Genomic DNA, 24,232 nt, shown 5'->3' with positions numbered 1-24,232 from the left:
ATAGATTTTGGTATGCTCTTGCCAAATTTCAACTTTGCCACCTCGTATGTTTGCCGCTCGCGCCGCCATATTGAAAAAATGGCGCCAAAAAGCAGTTTTTTGATAATAACTCCTTTCCGGCTCATTTTACAGGAAAAACATAGCTATACAAATTAAAAGTAGAGGAAATTTCCTACAATTTATGTCTTAACCTTTTCTTTCCTAAAATCAATAGTTTCGGCGTACGAGCACCGTAAAGTGTAATTCAATACACGTTTCGGCAGATCGGCGCATATTTTGTATCGTGATATCCCCAGTAGGTCTAATCCACATCTGACTCACTATTTAAATATTTAGGTCAATTTCCGTCGCTTCATTCTTCTTGACGGACCAGGTGTTGGGTTTTCATCGTCTTCAATACCGATTGAACTATCGAAGACGGAAGTTTCTTCGTCATCATCGACGATATGATCATCAGTTTCATCGTGGTCCTCTTCGTTTTCGATTTCATCGTTTATTTGCCCGAAAATAGTGTCCGTTTCTTCTTCTTCAATGTCGTCTTGTGACGGAAATGGCGAATTATCGCAAGAACCACCAAAGTTCGTGCACACAACGATACACTTTAGTCCTGCTTTTCTGCATCCGCAAGCTTTTTGACAATCTTTCTTGCATGTGCAAGAAATAAATTTCAGTAAGCTTTCCGGAGCAGGGGGATTAAATGTGGTAACAGGAATTAGCCCGTTCTTGTTTTTTTTCCATCCCCATTGTTCTGCATTTTTTTCGTTTCCATTCCATTGCTGAATTTGGTGATAAATTCGAAACGAATGTTGTCGTGCTGCTGCTTCTGTTGGTGGTAGCGACGCAATATTGAATTTTCTCTTATATGCTGATGCTGTGAAGCATGCATATCTATATTTATTTAGAGATGTACTTTTCCGACTTTTCACATCGCTGTAGCTGTATAATGCGACAAGGAAACGTTCTCCAGCTTTAGCAATGTTTTCTGGATCTGTATTTGGATTTTTTAATACTTTCATAACCTCGTTTAAATCTGGGTTTATTTGGAGGACTTTAATAAATTTCATTTTTCCTTGATAAAATAATGGCGATGTGGTATCACAACCACTAAAGGCAAGTAAAAATGCAATATGATTTTAGGCTGTTTATGAAGTATATTTGTAGTGAAATTTTTCCTTTTTCTGGTTTGAGGATGTACATATATATTTGGATGCGTTGATAGCGCTGTCAAAAGAATGAAAAGATCTATATCTTCACCGACAACTACAACGAAATCGAATGCCGATGAGAAGTTTATTGCGATATTAATTATTAACGTATCCGTATCTTCGGTGGCTTTTTCAACCACGAAGTGTTCAGCTTCAAATTTTATCTTCAACATTTAAATTAGGCGGTTCTTGTTTGCATCGTTACCCAGGAATTTACTTTGGGATATAGTTGGCGTCATTGTTTCGTCAAAAAGTATATCTACGGAAGCAGTTTTTCGTGATCGTCGGGATCGTTCTACATACTTGGTACTACGGGCTGCTAGATCTTGTGGATATCCGTCAAATAATATAATGGCATTGGAGGTATAGAGCGATCGGACGTAAGCAATGTATTTATTGCAAATACATGAAAATGATTCGCCCTGTTGCCAAACGACTCGGGGTAATAAGTATCCTCCATCGATGATGTATATCGTATTTTCAAAATTGATATCGCCAGAATGGTGTTCAAATGCCTGATACATCGTAGATTTGATACATTTGCGCATGCCCTCGTCATTGAAAAGGGATAACGGAATTGAAGCAAGTTCGTACGTAAGCAAATTTTCAAGTTCATCTTCAGAATCTTTAGCGATGCACATTCTTTGGAAAATTAACACAGGATTAATCGGGACAATCCAATCCTTTTTCCTTCACTTCACTAACATCACTTTCTTGCAGTATATCACCACAAATAAAGCAGTTTGCTTGATTAGAAGCCATGGCTCTGTAAATGCAAACGAAACTGTTAAATGATAAACGTATACTGATGACTCAGACCAAATATTTCTATTGAGCTCAGCTGGGGCCATATGTTTCGTAGAAGGGAAGAAGAAGGGGCCTGACATAGAAGGGACGCATTCCTTTATACCTGCGGAGACATGACAGACTAGCTAGACATGGTAGACTAGTAGTTAGTTAGGTTTTCATTCTATGGAACAATATTTAACCTTCATATAATTTTTATAATTTACAAATCTCAATATGAGCAATGTTCAAGAATTAAGTTTTTTAGAATTCACTCTAGCTTAAAGTGCCCATAAACGAGCACACAAGTGCGTTCGATCGGTATGAATTCGTTTGCCCATACACGACACACAAATCCATTTTGCGTTCGTTCTTCACAGAGTTAACATGTGCGACAGGCAAGCGGAACATTTCTTGGAATTTATTTCTAATGTAGCATTTTTATCTATTTCTTTGTATTTCGTTAATAAGTTATTCCAACTTTTATTTTTCTCAATTTTATTTTTATATTTATCACTTTTTGTTTGCCAATTCATCTATATATATAAAAATAAGTGGCAATTTAATGGTACGCTATAGCTCAAGAACCACTGAACGAATCACCTCCAAATATTTAGGGTACCTTCGGGCCTATGAGTAGATGGTTTCTGTGAAGTTTGCATTGCATTGGACAAGTGGTTTCAAAGATATATGGTCTGTTCTGAAATGCACCATGTTGCGCAAACTGCTTTTGCCCGACCAGCAGCACTGCAAAATGTAAGTATTAAAAAAAAGTCGCCGCTCAGCTAGCTAGCAAGAATGATGCATAACGAGGCATCTCGACAGGATAGAATATATAGAATACGAACTGTCAAATCTATAACTATTGCCATTGCCAAATCTGTATGTGGGCATTTGCTATCATGATATACATAATCATTTGCGCAAAGGCGTAGGGTAGGTAGGTTCGAGCTGATGTAGCCCATGCTTTGAGCTCTTGAAAAATTTATTTTATCATTTGCGAAATGCCGTCGGGTAGGTAGCTGATGTAGCGCACGTTTTGAGCTTTTGAGCTGTTGAACTCTTTAAATCTTTTATGTGGAAAATAAAAAAGGATAAAGATCCTTTTGTTTACAAATGTATTTCTGGGAAAAATAAAATAAAGATAAAGATCCTTTTGTTTGCAAATGTATTTCTGGGAAAAATTAAATTATAACAAAGGATAAAGATCCTTTTTTTTACAAATGTATTTTTGAGAAAAATAAGAGTTCATATATTTGGGCTAATAATTGTGGCATAAATTTAATATACCAATTAAAATAATAAGTTTGCGCAACATGGTGCATTTCAGAACAGACCATATATCTTTGAAACCACTTGTCCAATGCAATGCAAACTTCACAGAAACCATCTACTCATAGGCCCGAAGGTACCCTAAAAATTTGGAGGTGATTCGTTCAGTGGTTCTTGAGCTATAGCGTACCATTAAATTGCCACTTATTTTTATATATATAGAAGATTCGACAGCGCAATGAATCAAGATGATGCAGTAAATTATCCAATTGAATTTTTGAATTCTTTGGAACCGCCTGGTATGCCGCCTCATTGCTTGAATTTAAAGATCGGCTCATCCATCATTTTGTTACGTAATTTAAATGCACCAAAGCTTTGCAATGGAACACGACTTGCAGTAAAAAAACTTATGTTAAATTTGATTGAAGCCACAATATTGACTGGCACAGCGAAAGGTGATGTTGTGCTTATACCACGTATTCCGATAATCCCGACTGACATGCCTTTCGAATTTAAGCGCTTGCAATTTCCAGTGCGCCTGGCATTTGCAATGTCGATAAATAAAGCACAAGGGCAAACGCTTAAAGTGTGCGGTTTGAATTTGATAGAGCCGTGTTTTTCGCATGGCCAGTTCTACGTGGCATGCTCAAGAGTGGGGATGCCACATTGCTTATTCATCTTTACTACAGATGGAAAAACCAAAAATATTGTTTATCCTAATGTATTGGCTTAAGAAAGAAAAATATTAAATAAAACAGATTTTTCGAACTTTCACAACAAAAAAAATTATACTTCACCAACACAACAAAAATCGAATGAAATGACTTAAGAAAATTTTTTTTTTGAAATTTCACATTAAAATAGAAATGCTAGAAGTTTCCATTATAGTGTTGCATGGGTGTAGCAACGCACACCGGGCCCCGCTAGTTTTTTATAAGATCAATAAATTCTGATACGAAATCTTTATTAAGGGGGGAGCTTGCTTTAGAAGCTTCAAACAATTTTTTCAAATTTTTTTTTTTGCTTAAATCTCTTTAAAAATTATCTAAGAATATGTCCCAAAGTTATATATGGGAATTCGAAATATTATCGAAGCTAGAAGGAAAATAGTGACCGAGCTTCTAGCATATACATATATGTATGAGCGCTTGGGCAAAAAGCGAAAACTTTGAAGCGTGATTTCTCGGTTCTTAATTTTTACGATTATTCTTAATTGGCGGGCAGGATAGAAAAAACTAAACGTCGTATGGAATTAGGGCAAAGTTTATTATCATTGGTATAAAATTATCTTCTATTTAAACTAAAAAAAATATTAAGAAAAGCCAAGTTTTAACATATTTTTAAACAGCACAAAGTAAAATTTTTTGGTCAAAGCCACTGTTTATTTAATTTTAAAAAAAATTTTAAATTTTACACTTATTTTTGGAATTTTCTTAGTTTAACTAGAAGATAAATTCATAAAAAATATGAATCTCTTTGAATTTTTTGTTTCCGACAGAAATTGCGACCTGCATCCTGCCCGCCATCCGAAAAATGTACATGCGAGATGCATCGGGCAATTGCTTCCCAAAGGCAGAATATGAAAGATTTCGTATCCAAAAAAATTGTGAAAGATGTTCAAATATATAACTATAAAGCCTAGAAATTTCGCTTGAATCAATTATTTCTTTCCCTCCCAAAAAAATCCTCAAAGAAATCGATTTTTTGAAGCCTCGAAAGCAGGCTCTCTACACCCATGCAACACTATAATGGAAACTTCTAGCATTTCTATTTTAATGTGAAATTTCAAAATATTTGTTTTATTTCAAAAAAAAAACATTTCTTAAGTCATTTCATTCGATTTTTGTTGTGTTGGTGAAGTATAATTTTTTTTGTTGTGAAAGTTCGAAAAATCTGTTTTATTTAATATTTTTCTTTCTTAAGCCAATACATTAGGATAAACAATATTTTTGGTTTTTCCATCTGTAGTAAAGATGAATAAGCAATGTGGCATTCCCACTCTTGAGCATGCCACGTAGAACTGGCCATGCGAAAAACACGGCTCTATCAAATTCAAACCGCACACTTTAAGCGTTTGCCCTTGTGCTTTATTTATCGACATTGCAAATGCCAGGCGCACTGGAAATTGCAAGCGCTTAAATTCGAAAGGCATGTCAGTCGGGATTATCGGAATACGTGGTATAAGCACAACATCACCTTTCGCTGTGCCAGTCAATATTGTGGCTTCAATCAAATTTAACATAAGTTTTTTTACTGCAAGTCGTGTTCCATTGCAAAGCTTTGGTGCATTTAAATTACGTAACAAAATGATGGATGAGCCGATCTTTAAATTCAAGCAATGAGGCGGCATACCAGGCGGTTCCAAAGAATTCAAAAATTCAATTGGATAATTTACTGCATCATCTTGATTCATTGCGCTGTCGAATGATTTATATGATGTTACGACACCTGGCAATTTTTCTTGAATCTCAAAATTAATGTCATTTACATTAACATTTTTTGGTGCCAGTATTGCGCGTTCTCTTAACCAAGTATGATTCATAATATTTCCAACAATGTTTGGAAAGACGCGATCAATTAGTTCATCATGAGATTCAACAATGGTGCAACAATTGTTTGGCAACGTTATAAATCCGTTGGTGCTTTGAATTTTACCATTGCCGATGTCCAACAATTGTTTTGAAAAGTGATATGCAGATGGATCATTGTTCAACTGAACACGCATGTTAATATTCAGTGTCATAGTTTGAACATGTCGCCACAAAATCGATGACTTTAAGCATGCGTTGATCTCATCCGCCGGTGTTGATCTTGGAATCACTGGTAATGTTTGGCGAAAATCGCCGGACAACAAAATTAATGCACCACCAAATATTCCAGCATTGCCACGTATATCTTTCAATGTCCGATCAAGTGCTTCTAGCGATTTTTTATGAGTCATCGTACATTCATCCAATAAAATGATGTCTGTTTGCCGCAAAACTTTTGCCATTGCAGAATTCCTTGAAATATTGCATGTGGGATTTTCAAGCACGTGTACATTCAATGGCAATTTTAATGCGGAGTGTGCTGTTCGTCCACCATCCAATAAAGTCGCCGCAATTCCAGACGAAGCTAGTGCCAGTGCAATTTTGTTTTGCGATCGAATGGCAGCCAAAATCAGTGATATGACAAATGTTTTTCCCGTACCACCAGGCGCATCCAAAAAATACAATCCACCAGTCCGATTGTTCACTGCTTGCATGATGGTATCGTAAACATGTCTTTGATGAACGTTCAATTTTGGAACATTCAAATTTACAAATGTTTGCAATTCATTTGCATCATATTCTCGTTCACGTTGTAATTCTCGATCAAATAAATCATGCATTGGACGATTGGCAGAAGGTAAACCTAATTGCCCTAATGCTTTATTAGCAATCGCAAGGCACAAATCTTCGAGTGCTATTAATGCCTCATTATACATGTCCAATGTAAGCAACAAATCTTGATTTCTTGTACGATGACGCATTCGGATCAAAATGTCTTCAGCCATATAATCTTTGTATTTATTCCACAATTCTAGTGGATTTGATGGAAAACACGTTGATATTATTATGGCGAACAGCATACGTATATTATGCGGTGCAGAAGCGATCGCTGCATCTTGAAGTGTTAAATCCCAATGTGAGTCATTTTCCAGCAATTGCAAAAGCTGACATGCCTCACGATATGTCTGACACAATTGACCATTAACCGTACGTAAATGTTGAAATGAAAGTGGTCCAGCAACATTAACTAACAACAATCTCAAATAATAACATTCGGCGTTATTTGGATGAACTGTATAAACTCTGCCGATGGTGTCTGCAAAAAAAACGCCTGGATGACCATCAACAGGTGTTCCTTGTTTACGTCGCTGCCATTTTTTTGATGTCGCAACCCAAGTGTAGTAATGCGGTACATCCGAATACAGCAAAGTTCTTGCAAATTCATCACTTCTGCACAACTTAATAAATGCAGTTAATGTTGTTGCTGGTGGTTGTTCCGCCCTCTGCAGTACATTTTCATTGGTAAAATAAACACGCTGGCCATTTTCCAAATGAACAGCCAAATGAACAACAGCAGGAAAACGTTCATGAATTGGGAATGAAAAAATTCTCCAAAGAGCTTCATTTGTGCTGATGTAGCGGCCCATTTGGTATTGTGTAATTTCATCGTTTGCATTGGGATCAGTCACTCCAAAAACAGCCATATCACTGCCTTTGTTTACATACTTGCAGATGTATTTAATTGACTTGACCGAATTGCAAATTTCGACATTGATGTGTGCGTTAAATGCTTTTGACAGCAATGGGTTATATGGCACTACCCAAGAATTATCAATGACAATGTCTTGATTCTGCATTCTGATCATTGCTGTGTGCCCATTATCGTTTGGTGATCGACGTCGATACAGCGGGTATCCATCGTTACCTGTGATTGTGTCAGAAGTCAATGGTCTTGGGTATCGCTTTGAGCACTTTCTGTCAATCATGCACGGCGAATTCATATTCAGTGGACCGCAAGGACCGTGAATCATATTTTTCTTGACAATCTCAAATAAGTCTGGATCTACAGCTTGATATGGAATTTCTGCCGATATGATGTCATCAGTTTGATCCGGTGTAATTTTGCGCACCAGCCATATCAAGATGTGTGCATGTGGCAATCCTCTTTTCTGCCATTCAATTGAATACATCCAGCAGCGCACAGGTCCAAATATTTTTAATTTGACAATCATATCCATCAATGCTTTGACTTTTTGACGAAATACACGGGCGGTGATGTCGTGTCGATCTGTTGACTTTTGTCCATCATATAAATTATTGGTGATATCGGCCCACTGTGGATTGCAGGTAAATGTCACAAATAAGTCAGGTCTGCCATATTTATGCACATATGTCATTGCATCTTGTGTGTATTCGTGCATGTGGCGCGGACTGCCTACATATGATGAGGGCAATATCGTTAAGCGTCCAATGTCATTTACGTTGCCATCATTGACCACTGCGTCTCGCAAATGGATGTATTCTTCCGAACGCAATCTGGCCTGATTAAATCGAAGATAATTGAGACGTTCAGATTCAATTTTTACGTACATGTCCACAGCGTATTGGTGGAAAAGTCGGCCACATCGCAAAATATAATTATCTTCTTGCGGTCGAATCATAAATCTGTGCGAATAAAAGTTCATTGCACTCATTTTTTTTGTTGCATCAAGGCCAGTTTGTGGATTTACCATAGGAATATTGATATGGTAGCCATCATCACCTTTCCAATGCAACAATGGATATTGTAATGCATCGTAGCTGCGATGAAGTTCTGAAACACGTTGCAATTGCTCATTTCGTCGATGCAATATAATATCGCGTGGTAAAGTTTGTTCACCCACAATTACAATGGCCACTTCATCGAGCGTTGGTGCATTAAATCGTCTGGCATGCTCCCCAAATGGTGTTTTGTCGGCTCTTATTATGATTCTGTGATTGTCAGATGGCATACGATCAAGCGCGGTTTTGAACAATGTCACCAATTCATTGTACTGATGTAAAAATCTTTGAATATGTGAAACAATTTCTCGTCTAGTATGCGAAGCAATCGCACAACGCCTATCCAACTCACGATTTGCATCTCCAATGAAATATATTTGCAGAAATGAAAACTCTCGATCAGGAAATGGCAACAGTGATCCAGTTCGATGATAAATCTGACCTTGAATCTGCGATGTTAACGAAATATAAGGACACATTGGATCAGAATTTTGAAAATTGCGGAAAATTGTGTTGGTTAGATTGCCAATTGAAGAAGATATACCACATGAACTAATCACCTTGAATGTCGGCATAAAATTATCTCTTACAATGTTCGATGCACCAAATGATGTCATTTGGAATACCGCATTGTATTCTTGGATGTGAGCTAAAAAATGCTTCGACTGTGGTGATGTTCCCATGATCAATGTGCGCAATGGATCTGGTGGTGTTTCGAATGGTGGCAATTTTACTTTTCCATTTGCACAACACATTCCAGCCGTTTCACCTAAGAATTTGGCTGCATCACAATATTCACATCTCACTGACATTTGACCAATGTTGGCATGTCTTGCGTAATCGTTGCGAAAGTTATAATTGAAAGCAGAGAATTCCATTTCATTAGCAAGACGACGTGGAATACGTGCAATACGTGCTTGTGATGGCAATGGATTATGTTGTGTTTGTTGTCGTAACACATTTTCTGGTGCTCGCATTTCTTCAGTCTGTGATCTTCTTGTCTCCAATCTATTCGTATTGTGACGCGTACGTCGACCTATATTTGCGCGTCTTGCTCGTGGCATTTTTTCAACACCAATTTTTGTTCAAACTAATTTAAAAGTAGTACACAGAACTATTGATTCAATGCTGAGCACGTGTTCAGTATTCGCCAAAAAATCGAACAATTTACTGCAGTATAACGAATGCAGGACACAATGGAAAGTGTATTCAAGAAAATCTGTTGAAAAAAAATACACACAAATTCACACACTGCTTTCACAAACATGTACTTACTGCTTGAGCTTTAGAACCGAATATGATTGATCATTTAAAATTTATTATTTTATATATAGATTTATGCCACAATTATTAGCCCAAATATATGAATTCTTTTTTTTCTCAAAAATACATTTGTAAAAAAAAGGATCTTTATCCTTTGTTATTATTTTATTTTTCCCAGAAATACATTTGCAAACAAAAGGATCTTTATCTTTATTTTATTTTTCCCAGAAATACATTTGTAAACAAAAGGATCTTTATCCTTTTTTTTGCTTTAGCTTTAGAACCGAATATGATTGATCATTTAAAATTTATTATTTTAATTGGTATATTAAATTTATGCCACAATTATTAGCCCAAATATATGAATTCTTATTTTTCTCAAAAATACATTTGTAAAAAAAAGGATCTTTATCCTTTGTTATTATTTTATTTTTCCCAGAAATACATTTGCAAACAAAAGGATCTTTATCTTTATTTTATTTTTCCCAGAAATACATTTGTAAACAAAAGGATCTTTATCCTTTTTTATTTTCCACATAAAAGATTTAAAGAGTTCAACAGCTCAAAAGCTCAAAACGTGCGCTACATCAGCTACCTACCCGACGGCATTTCGCAAATGATAAAATAAATTTTTCAAGAGCTCAAAGCATGGGCTACATCAGCTCGAACCTACCTACCCTACGCCTTTGCGCAAATGATTATATCATGATAGCAAATGCCCACATACAGATTTGGCAATGGCAATAGTTATAGATTTGACAGTTCGTATTCTATATATTCTATCCTGTCGAGATGCCTCGTTATGCATCATTCTTGCTAGCTAGCTGAGCGGCGACTTTTTTCTAATACTTACATTTTGCAGTGCTGCTGGTCGGGCAAAAGCAGTTTGCGCAACATGGTGCATTTCAGAACAGACCATATATCTTTGAAACCACTTGTCCAATGCAATGCAAACTTCACAGAAACCATCTACTCATAGGCCCGAAGGTACCCTAAAAATTTGGAGGTGATTCGTTCAGTGGTTCTTGAGCTATAGCGTACCATTAAATTGCCACACATACATGAGCGGCGCGAGCCGAAAAAATTGAAAAGTTGAGATTTGGCAAGAGCATACCAAAATCAATAAAATTGCCAAATTTCAAAACTCCCGGAAAACTTTCTAAGTAAAAATACTAAATGACTGTACTATAAGCTCAAGCCGGTATGGTTTACAAATATTTTTTTCATTGAAACTCACAACGTGTCATAAAGCATCATAAAATCATAAATTTTCACACTAGTTTAAAAAATTTGCTGTTGGATTGAATACTAAAATATGTTTACGCAAATACAACTTTGAACGCTATGTTATCGGATCGTTATAACTTTATGAGACTATGTGAAACCCCTAACAGTATACATACGTAAAAGAAAGTCGTGTTAGTTACACTATTTACAACTCAAGAACGGCTGGCCCGATTTGGCTGAAAATTGGTGGGGAGGTAACTTAGAACCACGGGACGGACATAGGATACTTTTTTATCCTTTTCTGTTAAAAGTCAGTACATTTCATATATACTAAAATCAAATTTCAACTCATAAGCATATGTTCAAAATTCATGATTGTAAGAATTATTTGAGTATTTTATTACTTCAAAAAATAAAATACAATCAATTAAATTTTATGTTCCCGTGTGACTTAATATATTTAATCATCAGTAAAATGCCGCAACTAAGACGAAAACCAGTTTTTCCCACGAAAACATGTTTTCGTTGTCGGTCCGAACATAGTTTTAGCTTAGGAAATCAGCACCATTTGTGTTTTCTGTCGGTCAAATGTAAGCAAATACATACATACATTCAGAAAAAAACTCACCACCGAGAAGTCTAAAAACTGCATTTTATTAATAAGAACTCACTACATAAAGAATATCTGAATACAGTAAATGATATTTTTATGGGCGAAATATTGCACACTATGGCGTTTAAATCACCTATTAGTAAATATTTATCATTAATAAATATTTTCCTTTTATATTAAGCAACAAAATTTATAGTTTTTGTTATTTAATAAAAAAAATTTGCCTAGTATTTACTACCTCGATATATAGGTTGTCAAAGAAGTCTTACGGTATTTTCGCTAGTTAGCGCTGAAAGCGGATAGTTCTAGTTTTATTCGTCGCATCGGGTCATGCTATACCTTTTTGGAAAGCTCATTTCACGGGCTAACACGTGTTTGATTGATTGCCTTTTTTTATTTCAGTCTTTCGTGAGTTATAGCGTCGCATACATGGAGCAAAATACGGCATATTTTACAGTACTACTACGATAAAGGCAAAAATGCATCTCAAACCGCCAATAAAATTTGTGCAGTTTATGGACCCGATACAGTTTACATTTCCACCGCACAACGATGGTTTCAACGTTTTCGTTCTGGTGTAGAGGTGGCCGCTTCGGAAGGCCTGTCGTCGAAAATTGCGATAAAATCGCTGAATTGGTGGAAAGAGACCGGTATAGTAGCAGCCGTAGCATCGGTCAAGAGCTGGGCATGAGTCATCAAAAATTCATTTCAATTTCAATAAAAAAAAAAAAAAAAACAATTCAATAAAAATACCGCAAGACTGTTTTTGACAACCCATTATACAGCACTGCGTTGCTACCACTGAATTCAAGATGGCCGTTATTCTTCTCGCATAAAGCTACCACGAAAGGGGTTTCTACTGTGGTCTTGGCAAAGACGAGATGGGTATTATTTTAATATCAAAAGGATTAGTCCATTGTAAGTATCAATATCATAGTTCAACAAGACGTACATTTTACTTTGTTTGATTTTGGTTTACAATAAAAAACCAAGTTGGACAAATGACTGGCAACGGAAATAAAATCATTAAATCACCTCTTTATAACTATGGTAAAAATTTTGATTAGTAATATTAAATCTGTTTTTTTAATTCAGGATGAAGAAACTACGAAAAACTTTAGCTCCATTATTACGCATATCAATTGATGATTCGTTGAAATGATGACAAATATTTGTTGCAGTTTCGTCGATTGTTTCAGCAGTATTGCGTCGACATATACTTACGTCAAATTAGAAACGGAGCGTTTAACTTCTATTAGGTTGAACCAAACGAAATCGCGTTCTGAGGAATATATCCATCTGCCATCTATATCCACTAACTAGGAACAATGGTTATCCACTGTATCGGGGTCGATCACCAGATGAAAATGGTCGACCGACCACATCTCCAGAAATGACGATCATGTATGAAAGAGATACATAATCGTGTTTTACTTTTGATCGAAGACATTTGTTACGTCATGTGCAATAGTTTATTAGCCAGGTTAGGAATGCCAGTCATCAAATCTATAGCGCTATATGAAGAAACTTCAGCTGAAAAAAACATGAGAGCTGCATTGCTTAATGATAAATCTGCTGAAGATTTCTCCAAGCAATTGTTGGCTATCGGTAATGGTAGAGTACTTGTTGATGAATCGAGCGGATTGATTTCATTTCCTAATAATTTCTGTAACATTGCCTCACCGAAAGACGAACTTATCAATAAAGTGTTCACAAATAAATTTGAATATTTAAACTAATTTATGAGACTGGCTCACCACCGAACCAAACAAAACTGTGCAACGGTACGCATTTGGTGGTAAGTAAATTGAGGAACAATGTGATTTGCGTGACAATACTCAAAGGAAAATTCGAAGATGAGGAAGTTTTGATTCGAAGTATCAATGATTCCGACCGATATGCTGTCTGAGTTTAAAATATATCAATTTCCGACTTACGGTCTTAGACCAAGTGTCGTCTGGGTACTCAAACCAAAGAACATCCGTTTGAAGGCTAAAGTTAGAAGGCTAACCATCCCTCCCCAGGGTTGTGCGTTGAGTTTGGGACTCGCCACGTAGAAACCGCCCCCCATGAATACGAAACAACAGCCGCGGAAAAGAAGTCCTCCTTTTGATGACGAACATGGCACACGCTTTAAGGATAACGACTTAAGGGCATGCATCTGGAACGTCTGGTCCTTAACTGGGAAGGTGCCGCTGCCGCTTCTGGTTGATGCTCCCGTACAAATAAAGGCTGATATCACCGCCGTCCAAAAAGTGTGATGGTTGGGACAAAGACTGAGACGAGTTGGTTCGTGTGGCATTTACTACAATGGTCATATAAGGGAGCGCAAACTCGGTGTGAGATTCGTGGTGGGAAAGAGACTACTTCGCCGGGTCCTGGCGTTCATCTTACTGGATTAACGTCTAGCCACAATCTGCATCAAAAATTCAACATATCGCTGATTTGCGCCCACGTCCCGACAGAAGAGAAGGATGATGTGACTAAATATGTCTTCTATGAGCGCTTGGAGCGTACCTATGGGTTGAGGCTGATCGGTCATGTTGAGATAAATGGAAGGCACGTCTCCAGTGTTTCGGACGTGCGTACGCTTCGAGGTCCTAACATCGACTCGGACCACCATCTTGTTGCAGCCAAGATACACACCTGCCACTGTAAAGCAAAAATGCACGTCAACAAACACAAGGGAGGTTTAACGTCGAGAAGCAGCAATCACAACAGACAGCCGAAAGATTTTCTACTCGACTTGCACTCCTTCTCTCTGAGAGCACTCGTCAGCAACTCACGGCATATCAAGCTCCTTGCCTACAGCTGCAAAAGAAATCAGTGGTTTTGGAAATGCAAAAGAATAGCTGGTGCGATGAAGATTGTCGTGTTACAGTATAGAAACGTAACGTTACGATCGAAAACAACACGTGCGGGATGAGACAGATACCGAGACTTGAAGAGGGAAGCATGGCGCATTTGCAGACAGAAAACAGAGAGAGGCCGAAATGCCTGAGTCTGAAGAGCTTGACAAGCTGGCCGACAGGGGTAATGATCGAAAGTTCTACAAAAAAAACTTCGGCGACTAACTAGTTTCAAGACGGGAGCATACTCTTGTGGAACCCATAGAGGTAATCTAGTAACCGATGTCCAGAGCATACTTAAATTATGGAGGTAACACTTCTCAGCCTGCTAAATGGCAGTGAAAGCATAACACCAGGAGATGTTGAACGCGATTCCCCAATCGATGACGATGGATCAGACGTTCCATTGCCCGACCATGAAGAAGTTCGAATAGCAATTATACGAGATATATATAAGAGATAATACATATAGAAATTATATTTTTATGAATTATTATTATCAAGCTTCGATGTAATGCAAGATCACAGTTTAGCTGCCATCTTAAAAATTTCTTCTTTTATGATAGAAAAGCCAACAGCTTTGCATAAAGCATCAATTATTATAGTTCGACGAATGCATGAATAAATCATCTTTTTCAACGCTTACTATATTTGAAACATATACATACATATTTAATAAATTTCCTCACGTCGGCGTAGTTTTTATGTGTCTCGCTAAATTTGCTGTGTGTTTTCCCTTCATTTTGAATTTACAATGTTTGCAGTCACTTGTATCGAAATTTTTGTTAAAATAAGAGCTTTTATGCACTGGATTCTCACCATATAAAAAATATTCACTAAATCACTTTAGATATATGCCAATTCTCCTTAGAATAAAAGATGCGATTTTGAAATTACAATGGCAAATGACAATTTATGGCGTTGCCATAAAGGTCAGTTGTAGTAGCTTATCATAATGGTAGCATTACTAAGCAAGTCGTGTATTATTTAAAATGCTTACAAAGACAAAATGTGGCTCAAAGTCCGTAAAAAGAGACGCTTTGGTTTAAAACCGGTTTTTAGCTCTTCATATAACATAATTTTAAATTCCATCTGATTCTTTTACTTTCCAGTACACAAATCAATAAGAAATTAATATAACGGGATATAAATTTGTACGAAGAAAGCCTTTGAAGTGTGCAATCTTGTAACCAAAAGTTTTCTAAATGCAACCAAACTGTTCAAGCCCAATATTTATAAGTGACTTGTTACCGCAAGTATCGAACAATGCCTGATTGAAATTCAGGGATAATCATTTCCTGATAAAAGTAGGTATGTATATATGGCAAAAATGGCTTGAATCTGGTCAATTGGCTTCAATATACCTAATAAAAAGATTTTCGAACTTTATACCGAATATATACCGTATATATGTATTAGCCCAAATATTAGTTGTCTAAATGAAAATTATATGTTTGTGCCTTTTTTGATAAAATTGGGCGAAAAATTGGCCCCCATATAACTAATATCGAACACCCGTCTGACTTTACTCCATGTGATTGGTGATGGTATGTGAGGAACCTTGATGAAACCTTGGGAGTATATTATTAATTTATTACCGTTTAATTGCATGAAATATTGGCAGAAAAAAGAAAACATCGGGTCAATACTATATCATCTTCAAACATTCGTCAAAATTAACTGAACGTATAATACCTACGAATTACCCAAATTCCCATATAGTACTACATATAATTATTTTTGTTACTCTAAAAAACCTTATTCCAAATATGGCGGTCCGTGTATGAGTTTTATACAAATATATAAAATTGTTGGGATTCTGATCTTCTGGTTCATATTTTGCCCCTTAAGACACATATTTCTTTAGCTTTGGTTGCAAGAATATGAAATGTTCGGTTACACCAAAACCTATCCCTACCTTACTTCTTAATTATAATTACTAGTTTTAAGATAAAACATACATATATGAATTTTCTTTTATATCGGGTGATTTTTTAAGAGCTTGATAACTTTTTTAAAAAAAAACGCATAAAATTTGCAAAATCTCATCGGTTCTTTATTTGAAACGTTAGATTGGTTCATGACATTTACTTTTGAAGATAATTTCATTTAAATGTTGACCGCGGCTGCGTCTTAGGTGGTCCATTCGGAAAGTCCAATTTTGGGCAACTTTTTCGAGCATTTCGGCCGGAATAGCCCGAATTTCTTCGGAAATGTTGTCTTCCAAAGCTGGAATAGTTGCTGGCTTATTTCTGTAGACTTTAGACTTGACGTAGCCCCACAAAAAATAGTCTAAAGGCGTTAAATCGCATGATCTTGGTGGCCAACTTACGGGTCCATTTCTTGAGATGAATTGTTCTCCGAAGTTTTCCCTCAAAATGGCCATAGAATCGCGAGCTGTGTGGCATGTAGCGCCATCTTGTTGAAACCACATGTCAACCAAGTTCAGTTCTTCCATTTTTGGCAACAAAAAGTTTGTTAGCATCGAACGATAGCGATCGCCATTCACCGTAACGTTGCGTCCAACAGCATCTTTGAAAAAATACGGTGCAATGATTCCACCAGCGTACAAACCACACCAAACAGTGCATTTTTCGGGATGCATGGGCAGTTCTTGAACGGCTTCTGGTTGCTCTTCAAAATGCGGCAATTTTGCTTATTTACGTAGCCATTCAACCAGAAATGAGCCTCATCGCTGAACAAAATTTGTCGATAAAAAAGCGGAAAACACATTTCGAACCGAACACTGATTTTGGTAATAAAATTCAATGATTTGCAAGCGTTGCTCGTTAGTAAGTCTATTCATGATGAAATGTCAAAGCATACTGAGCATCTTTCTCTTTCACACCATGTCTGAAATCCCACGTGATCTGTCAAATACTAATGCATGAAAATCCTAACCTCAAAAAAATCACCCGATATAAATTTAATATTAAATATGACTTACACCAATATCCATTTCGCGACGTGGTAATCTTGGTATAATTCTTCTTTTCCAGTCGTACTCTGGATGCTCCTTGAGATACTGGCAAGCTGACTGTCGGGTATGCGGCTCTAAGGGTATGAAAATTAATTTCGCTTAATGTTCGCACACAGTTATTCAGTCGTAGTGATCACACAGTTATCTAAATTTTTAAATTTATTTTTTTTTTTTTTGTTTTCCAACCAGGGTGTGGAAATAAGTTTCACCTAATGATCGCACACAGTTATTTAATATTATATTATATACTATACTAGTCGTTCGGACGGACAATGTGTGGTTTCGATGAGTTTTCACTGACAACTAACAAAAGCGGAATTCTTTTGCTCTTGCAAGATTGTAGATGACACAAAATGCAAAAATTCTATACCGAAATATGCAAGCCCAAGAGAGCACCCATTGCAGAATCTAGTGATATATGACGGCACGAAAATAAACATGGGTTTTGGCCTGACATATTTTACAGCCATCGCAAATAATTTTTTGCGTGTGTTTGTTGTTGTGCTGTTGCGCCAAGAGGAAAATTCTGCAATTTCTGCACCGTGCAAGGTTTTGCAAGAGCAACAAATCCCCCTAATATGAGAATATCAAGTGACAGCTGTATTTGTATATGGAATGTAAACAAATATCAAGTGACAATTTAGGGCCGGCAAAATATGTCTTCCAAAAACATCGATTAAACTAGAGCAGGCACCGATTATAACGAATGGAATGTAAGTTTTCAAGTAGTTTTCAGGGAAAACTGTGTTTTCGTTTGACAGATTTTACATGGGCGAAAACATAAGTTTTCGTGCGAAAACCCGTTTATACAATGCGCGTCGCCAGGCTAGAACATCGGCCTATTGAAATCGCTTTAGGTTTTTACGTAAGCTACTTTATAGCTTTCTGATTTTCTCACATTGATAAGAATGTCTGCTATATGGATTATTTTATTTTTTGTTCTTTTTAACCGAAAAGTCTGTTATATTTTTTTGTCATCAGGTAAGCACATGCAGTTTTATTTGCATTCATCCTCGGAGTTTGAACAACCATATACTGACAACAAATTTTTTGTACTCCTTAAGTGCTCTATTTCCTTTAATATGGCTAAGTGAAAATCGCTGTCGGTTGAAAAAAAAGCAATAATCGAAGTTTAAGAAGAGTTACAGATTTCAAAAATTTAAATATCAAAAAAGATGCCAGAAATCGAAAAATTTTATACAATATCTTGCAATAGGTCGGAGTACGGTCCAAATAATATATGTGGCAACAATAAAGTTAACAAGACAGTTATTTTGAGAAAAGAATCCAACTCTCATGAATTGACCGCCGAGATCAAGGTATATGCAGGTGCCAAAGTGAGCTTATCTACTGTTTAAAGATGCTAAAGAATGCTCCATATATGAAACTATTAAAACTAAAGAAAAAACACCTCTTAAGATTCCCCGAAAAGAAAGGCTATTCCATCTTGCACCGGAGCACATAACCGTAAAGTGTGATTGGCGGTATGTTGTTTTTCACAGCAACAAAAGGTAATTTGGAAGAGTTCATGCATTCAATTTTTATTTCCATGACCTTCGAAAAGAGGAACATCATTTGAAACGACTACATACTAGTAAGAACGATATGACGGTGTGGGGAGACATCTTTTAATATGGTACTTCCGAACTCTAATTTTTGAATAATAATATTAATGCAAACTAGAATAAAAATGTTTGAAAGTTTGCACGATTAGCACCGATTTGTACTGTCAGAGTGTTTAGCTTTGAGATCGAGAAACAAAACTTCGATTTAATGCAATGCAGTGCAGTCACCTGACATTAATGCAATAGAAAAGGTGTGGGAATTGTTGGCTAGCAAAATTTTATTCCACTAAAGATAAATTAGGTCTTTGAGATCATTCTCCACAAGTTTAAAGATAAGGTATACGATACTTGGCATACAATATATTAAAAAAGTGATATTAGCTAACCTGATGACCTTATTTAAATTATACATTGTTTTGTTGATTTAAAAAAAAAAACCTAAAAATAAATCAAAGAGGTGAAACACTAATTGTTGCTTTATTTAATAGAAAAATTATTTTAATAAGCGCTAATAATTATAGGATTTAGCTTTTTTGTTTTAATATAAATTAGCCAAAATTTTTTAAATCAGAATTGTGCTAATTCGATGAATTTCAGTAAATATTCAGAAATTTTTTAAGCTTGCAACATACGTACATATGTAATAGTGAAATGTGGGTATTTGAACTACTGTCTTTCTTTACTTTACAATTAATATGCAGAATTAAGTAGCCACTGCCTCACGATGATAAAATTAATGATGATTGATAATGAAATCCCGAGCTTTGGCGACACCTTCTCTGCCAACATACCTGCGACGGAGTCGTGGGTGGGAAAAAGCCGTTAGAGAAGAGGGGCAGAGAGCTTCTGTATGGATAGATCAAAACTTGGGGGGAAGGTTAGTGGATGGGTTTACCGTCAGGAGCTCTCTATCTACTCCAGTATCAGTCTTCCTTGCAGTGTTTTCCATTCCGAGATTGCAGCCATTAAGGTAGCAATAGATTTACTTCTTCGGAGTGCGGCCTACTACAAAGAAGTGACGATCCCCTCAGATAGCAGGGCGGCGATACTTGCCTTGAAATCATTAGCAGTGCTCTCAAGCTGTTGGTCAAAGAATGTATAACCTCATTGTCAATGGTAGCGAGGAACTTTATGATAAGACTGGTATGGATGCCAGGCACAGCAAATGGCAACTGTAAAGCTGATGAGCTAGCAAGAAGAGGCATCCTAGAACCGCTATTAGTAGAATGGGAACGATTCGGGGCTGCTGTATCCTCTTGTATTCTACTATCAGATAGTTGGGCTTCGCAGAAGTTTGGCACGCGCTGGGTCACCATCGCTATATGCGCTGTCCCATAATCCGTTTGACTCATGTTCAATCGCAAGAGATCTAGTGATGTCTTCGCCATCAGTAAAGCTAGCCTTTCCCTAGTTGTGGGAGTTTTAATAGGCCATTGCTCTATCGGCGTCCATGCTGTAAGGATGGGAATATTTCCAGATCGATGGGATCAAGCTGTATGGCAGAAGGTGAGATGGAAACATCTCAACACTTCCTTCTCGACTGTACTGCATTTAGGAGGTTAAGGCTTAAGCACTTGGGTGCGCGATTTCCAAGCATTGAAAGTCACGGAAGGCATTCTCCGGATTAACTTTGAGAGCCAAGGTGCATGTTGCTTGGATTCCCGCTGTCGTGTCAAAATGCTTGTCTTTCATCGGCCTTTTCAGGCAAGGAAACAACAAAAAATCCGGAGAGCCCACATCTGGGCTGTAGGACGGCTGCGGAAGCGTTGGGATACCGTCATTGGTTAGGTAGGTGTTCACAAGAAAGGCGGTGTAAGCCGAGGCGTTATCGAGGTGCAACTTTTAATCGGCTGCGATGTCTTGTTGGATTCGATTGACCCTTCGATTGGATCCCTTGAGGAAGCCAGGTGGTTTCACCCAGAATTTAATCGTGTACCTCTGCTTTAACGAACGCTGCATTTTCGGCTTGCGCAACTCACAGAAACACGTCGCGCGGAAATGTTTGTCCTGTCTCTCCAGCTGCTCGGAGGCAACTGACCAGCCGCTCGTTCGTTAGCTAGAAACGCCCTCTACCGAATCCAGTCGGTGCACGCACGCTCCGAAGTACGTTCGCGGCGGAAGAAAATCAATCCTATTACTTTCAGGACAAACTCTGTAGATCCTGGACTGCATGAGGTACTTATCAAAAACATGATACCTGGTCTTTTTGGAACTCTTATTCAAAATTGGTAGATGGTAAAAATTTAAAGCGATATCCATTTTATCAAAGATCTTCAAAGCTTACATCAACGTTGAATCCATTCAGTAAAATCAATGAAATACATTTGCAAATATGTAACCAAAAGAAGTGATATGGCTGTGATTGGATTTGGTGCAGAGAATTCAAATGATGAAGTTACCCAATAACAAACGTGTCGCTATGTTAGTAGTAATAAAGCAGTTTGGCGAATATTATATTTTCCTGTTCATGAGAGACCACTATTGTTTACTTAGCTGGGTACCTAGAAAATGAATAAAGATGTATTTTACATCACGGAACACAGTACAAGGGAGCTGCTCAGCCCCCATCTACTACATTAACCCGTTTTTTTTTGAGACATGCCAAAACGATGATTTTGCAAAAGCATTGCAATATTCTGAAATGGTAAAAAACTTGGAATCAATCCTCAATTCTAACATATACAAACTGTTGATAGTGACTTGTGTTGAATCTACAGAGTAGCCTGTCAAGGTTTGCAATTGCTAGAAACTGACGCTAATTGTGATCAAACTTTCAATGATGGTTTAATATCATCACAAGCTCATCAAATACGAATATTGGTTTCTATAATCATATCTATGTACATGCTTCTCATTAAACCCAAATTATTTGTGGATCAAATACAAAGATAATAAGTGTGATGATATTTTGTATCAAATGTGAAATAGAACGGAAAATCCAAATATACAAATCAGTGAAGAAATGTATAATGAAGCATTAATTTCAATTAAGGAAATGTACTTGATAATATCAAGCAAAGTATTATTATTATTTCAATTAGGCCTGGCGTGCTTTTAACCAAATGTTGCACCGAGAAAAACTACATATGTATATGATCTCAACTCCTTGAAAGAATTAATTCAAAGAAATTTTCCAGTATTGCGTGAACAACAGTATGTAAATGATACTCTTATAAAATAAAATAATATATATCGAACAAACTATTCAGCACTAAAATAGCCAAAAACAAGTAAGGAAGGGCTAAGTTCGGGTGTCACCGAACATTTTATACTCTCGCATGATAAAGTGATAATCGAGATTTCATTATCCGTCATTTACATATTTTTCAAATACCGTATTTGTGTAAAGTTTTATTCCGCTATAATCATTGGTTCCTAATGTATATTATACAGAGAAGGCATCAGATGGAGTTCAAAATAGCGTTATATTGGAAGAAGGCGTGGTTGTGAACCGATTTCACCCATATTTCGTACATGTCATCAGAGTGTTAAGAAAATATTATATACCGAATTTCATTGAAATCGGTTGAGTAGTTCCTGAGATATGGTTTTTGATCCATAAGTGGGCGACGCCACGCCCATTTTCAATTTTTAAAAAAAGCCTGGGAGCAGCTTTCTTCTGTAAATTAAGTGTTTCTGATGTTTTTTGTTAGTCGGTTAACGCACTTTTAGAGATTTTCAACATAACCTTTGTATGGGAGGTGGGCGTGGTTATTATCCGATTTTTTCCATTTTTAAACTGTATATGGAAATGCCTGAAGGAAACGACTCTATAGAGTTTGGTTGACATAGCTGTAGTAGTTTCCGAGATATGAACAAAAATCTTAGTAGGGGGCAGGGCCACGCCCACTTTTCCAAAAAAATTACGTCCAAATATGCCCCTCCCTAATGCGATCCTTTGTGCCAAATTTCACTTTAATATCTTTATTTATGGCTTAGTTATGAAACTTTATAGGTTTTCGGTTTTTCGCCAACTTAACCTTCCTATGGAGCCAGGAAATACGTGTACCAAGTTTCATAATGATATCTAAATTTTTACTCAAGTTACAGCTTGCACGGACGGACGGACAGACGGACGGACAGACAGACGGACAGACAGACATCCGGATTTCAACTCTACTCGTCACCCTGATCACTTTGGTATAATGTATATAACCCTATATCTGACTCTTTTAGTTTTAGGACTTACAAACAAGCGTTATGTGAACAAAACTATAATACTCTCCTTAGCAACTTTGTTGCGAGATATGAAAATACCATATATTTTTGATAGAACGGCATGTGACCCCACAGTTTTGAATAAAAGAATAAATTTATGATACACCGCACATACGAAAAAATAAACGTTTTTATCCGATTTTTTATGGCTCAAATATACTACGGAGTTTGCCATTGGCTATCAAAGGGAGGCCAACATTACAAAGGACCTTTTTAATATTGGGCGGGTCAAAAACCAAAACCTTGACTTTTCCTTCTGCGATATCTGGGTATTTAGCATTAATATTAATTTTCTACAATTTTAAAATGCAATAATGTTTAACTGGCTGCAACTGCGCTTCTAAATATAATAAGATTTTCATAAAATTGCAAAATTTTACTTAATAAAGCTACATATTGATATTGTGTGGTACAAGTGAAGTTTAAATTTGGATAACATCTCAGCAAGTCACGACTAGAGAAACTCCAATCCATTGAGGGTATTAGCCATGCAAGTCATAATGCATAAGAAAAGGAGGAAAGATCACAGTTTTTTAATAGGAATAAAGAATTGTGGAAAAACAAAAATTGTAAAGAAACCTTCACTTTATTTAGTACTCCTGACTTTGGAGAATAAAATTTATAAAAATCAACAAAGCTCTCTTATACCGTTAGGTAAAATTTGATGTCTCTGGCGTATTTAGTCATTGATTTATTGCGCATTTATTAGTTTTTTCCTTAATTTAATTCTCAGTTATCAGTTCAGTTCTCAGTTTTGAAGACGTGGCGATGGTCCGATTACGCTCATCTACTACTAACTCCTAATTTTTTTTGTACTAAGGAACCCGCCTACCAAGTTTAATCAAGATATCTAAATTTTTACTAAAGTTACATATTGCATGGACGGACAGACAAACAGTCATCCACATTTCAACTAGTGTCTTCATTTATATACCTACGTATATACATTAGAATCTTTTTTTA

At 36.7% G+C, this 24,232-nt stretch overlaps 1 protein-coding gene across 1 annotated transcript; it reads right to left on the bottom strand.

The window, feature by feature from the left end:
- Positions 1-332: 332 nt before the first annotated feature.
- LOC126766058 (uncharacterized) lies at positions 333-9,618 on the bottom strand. Its single transcript, XM_050483759.1, has 2 exons — positions 5,322-9,618; positions 333-538 (listed from the first exon to the last, which is right to left on the bottom strand). Exons 1-2 carry the CDS (start codon positions 9,616-9,618, stop codon positions 333-335), a joined length of 4,503 nt encoding a protein of 1,500 aa, XP_050339716.1.
- Positions 9,619-24,232: the final 14,614 nt, after the last annotated feature.

The sequence above is a fragment of the Bactrocera neohumeralis genome, unplaced genomic scaffold (genome assembly GCF_024586455.1).
Source record: "Bactrocera neohumeralis isolate Rockhampton unplaced genomic scaffold, APGP_CSIRO_Bneo_wtdbg2-racon-allhic-juicebox.fasta_v2 cluster11, whole genome shotgun sequence".
NCBI lineage: Eukaryota > Metazoa > Arthropoda > Insecta > Diptera > Tephritidae > Bactrocera > Bactrocera neohumeralis.
The sequence above is the reverse complement of the archived record's forward strand: the minus strand, read 5'-3'. Positions and strand labels throughout refer to the sequence as shown.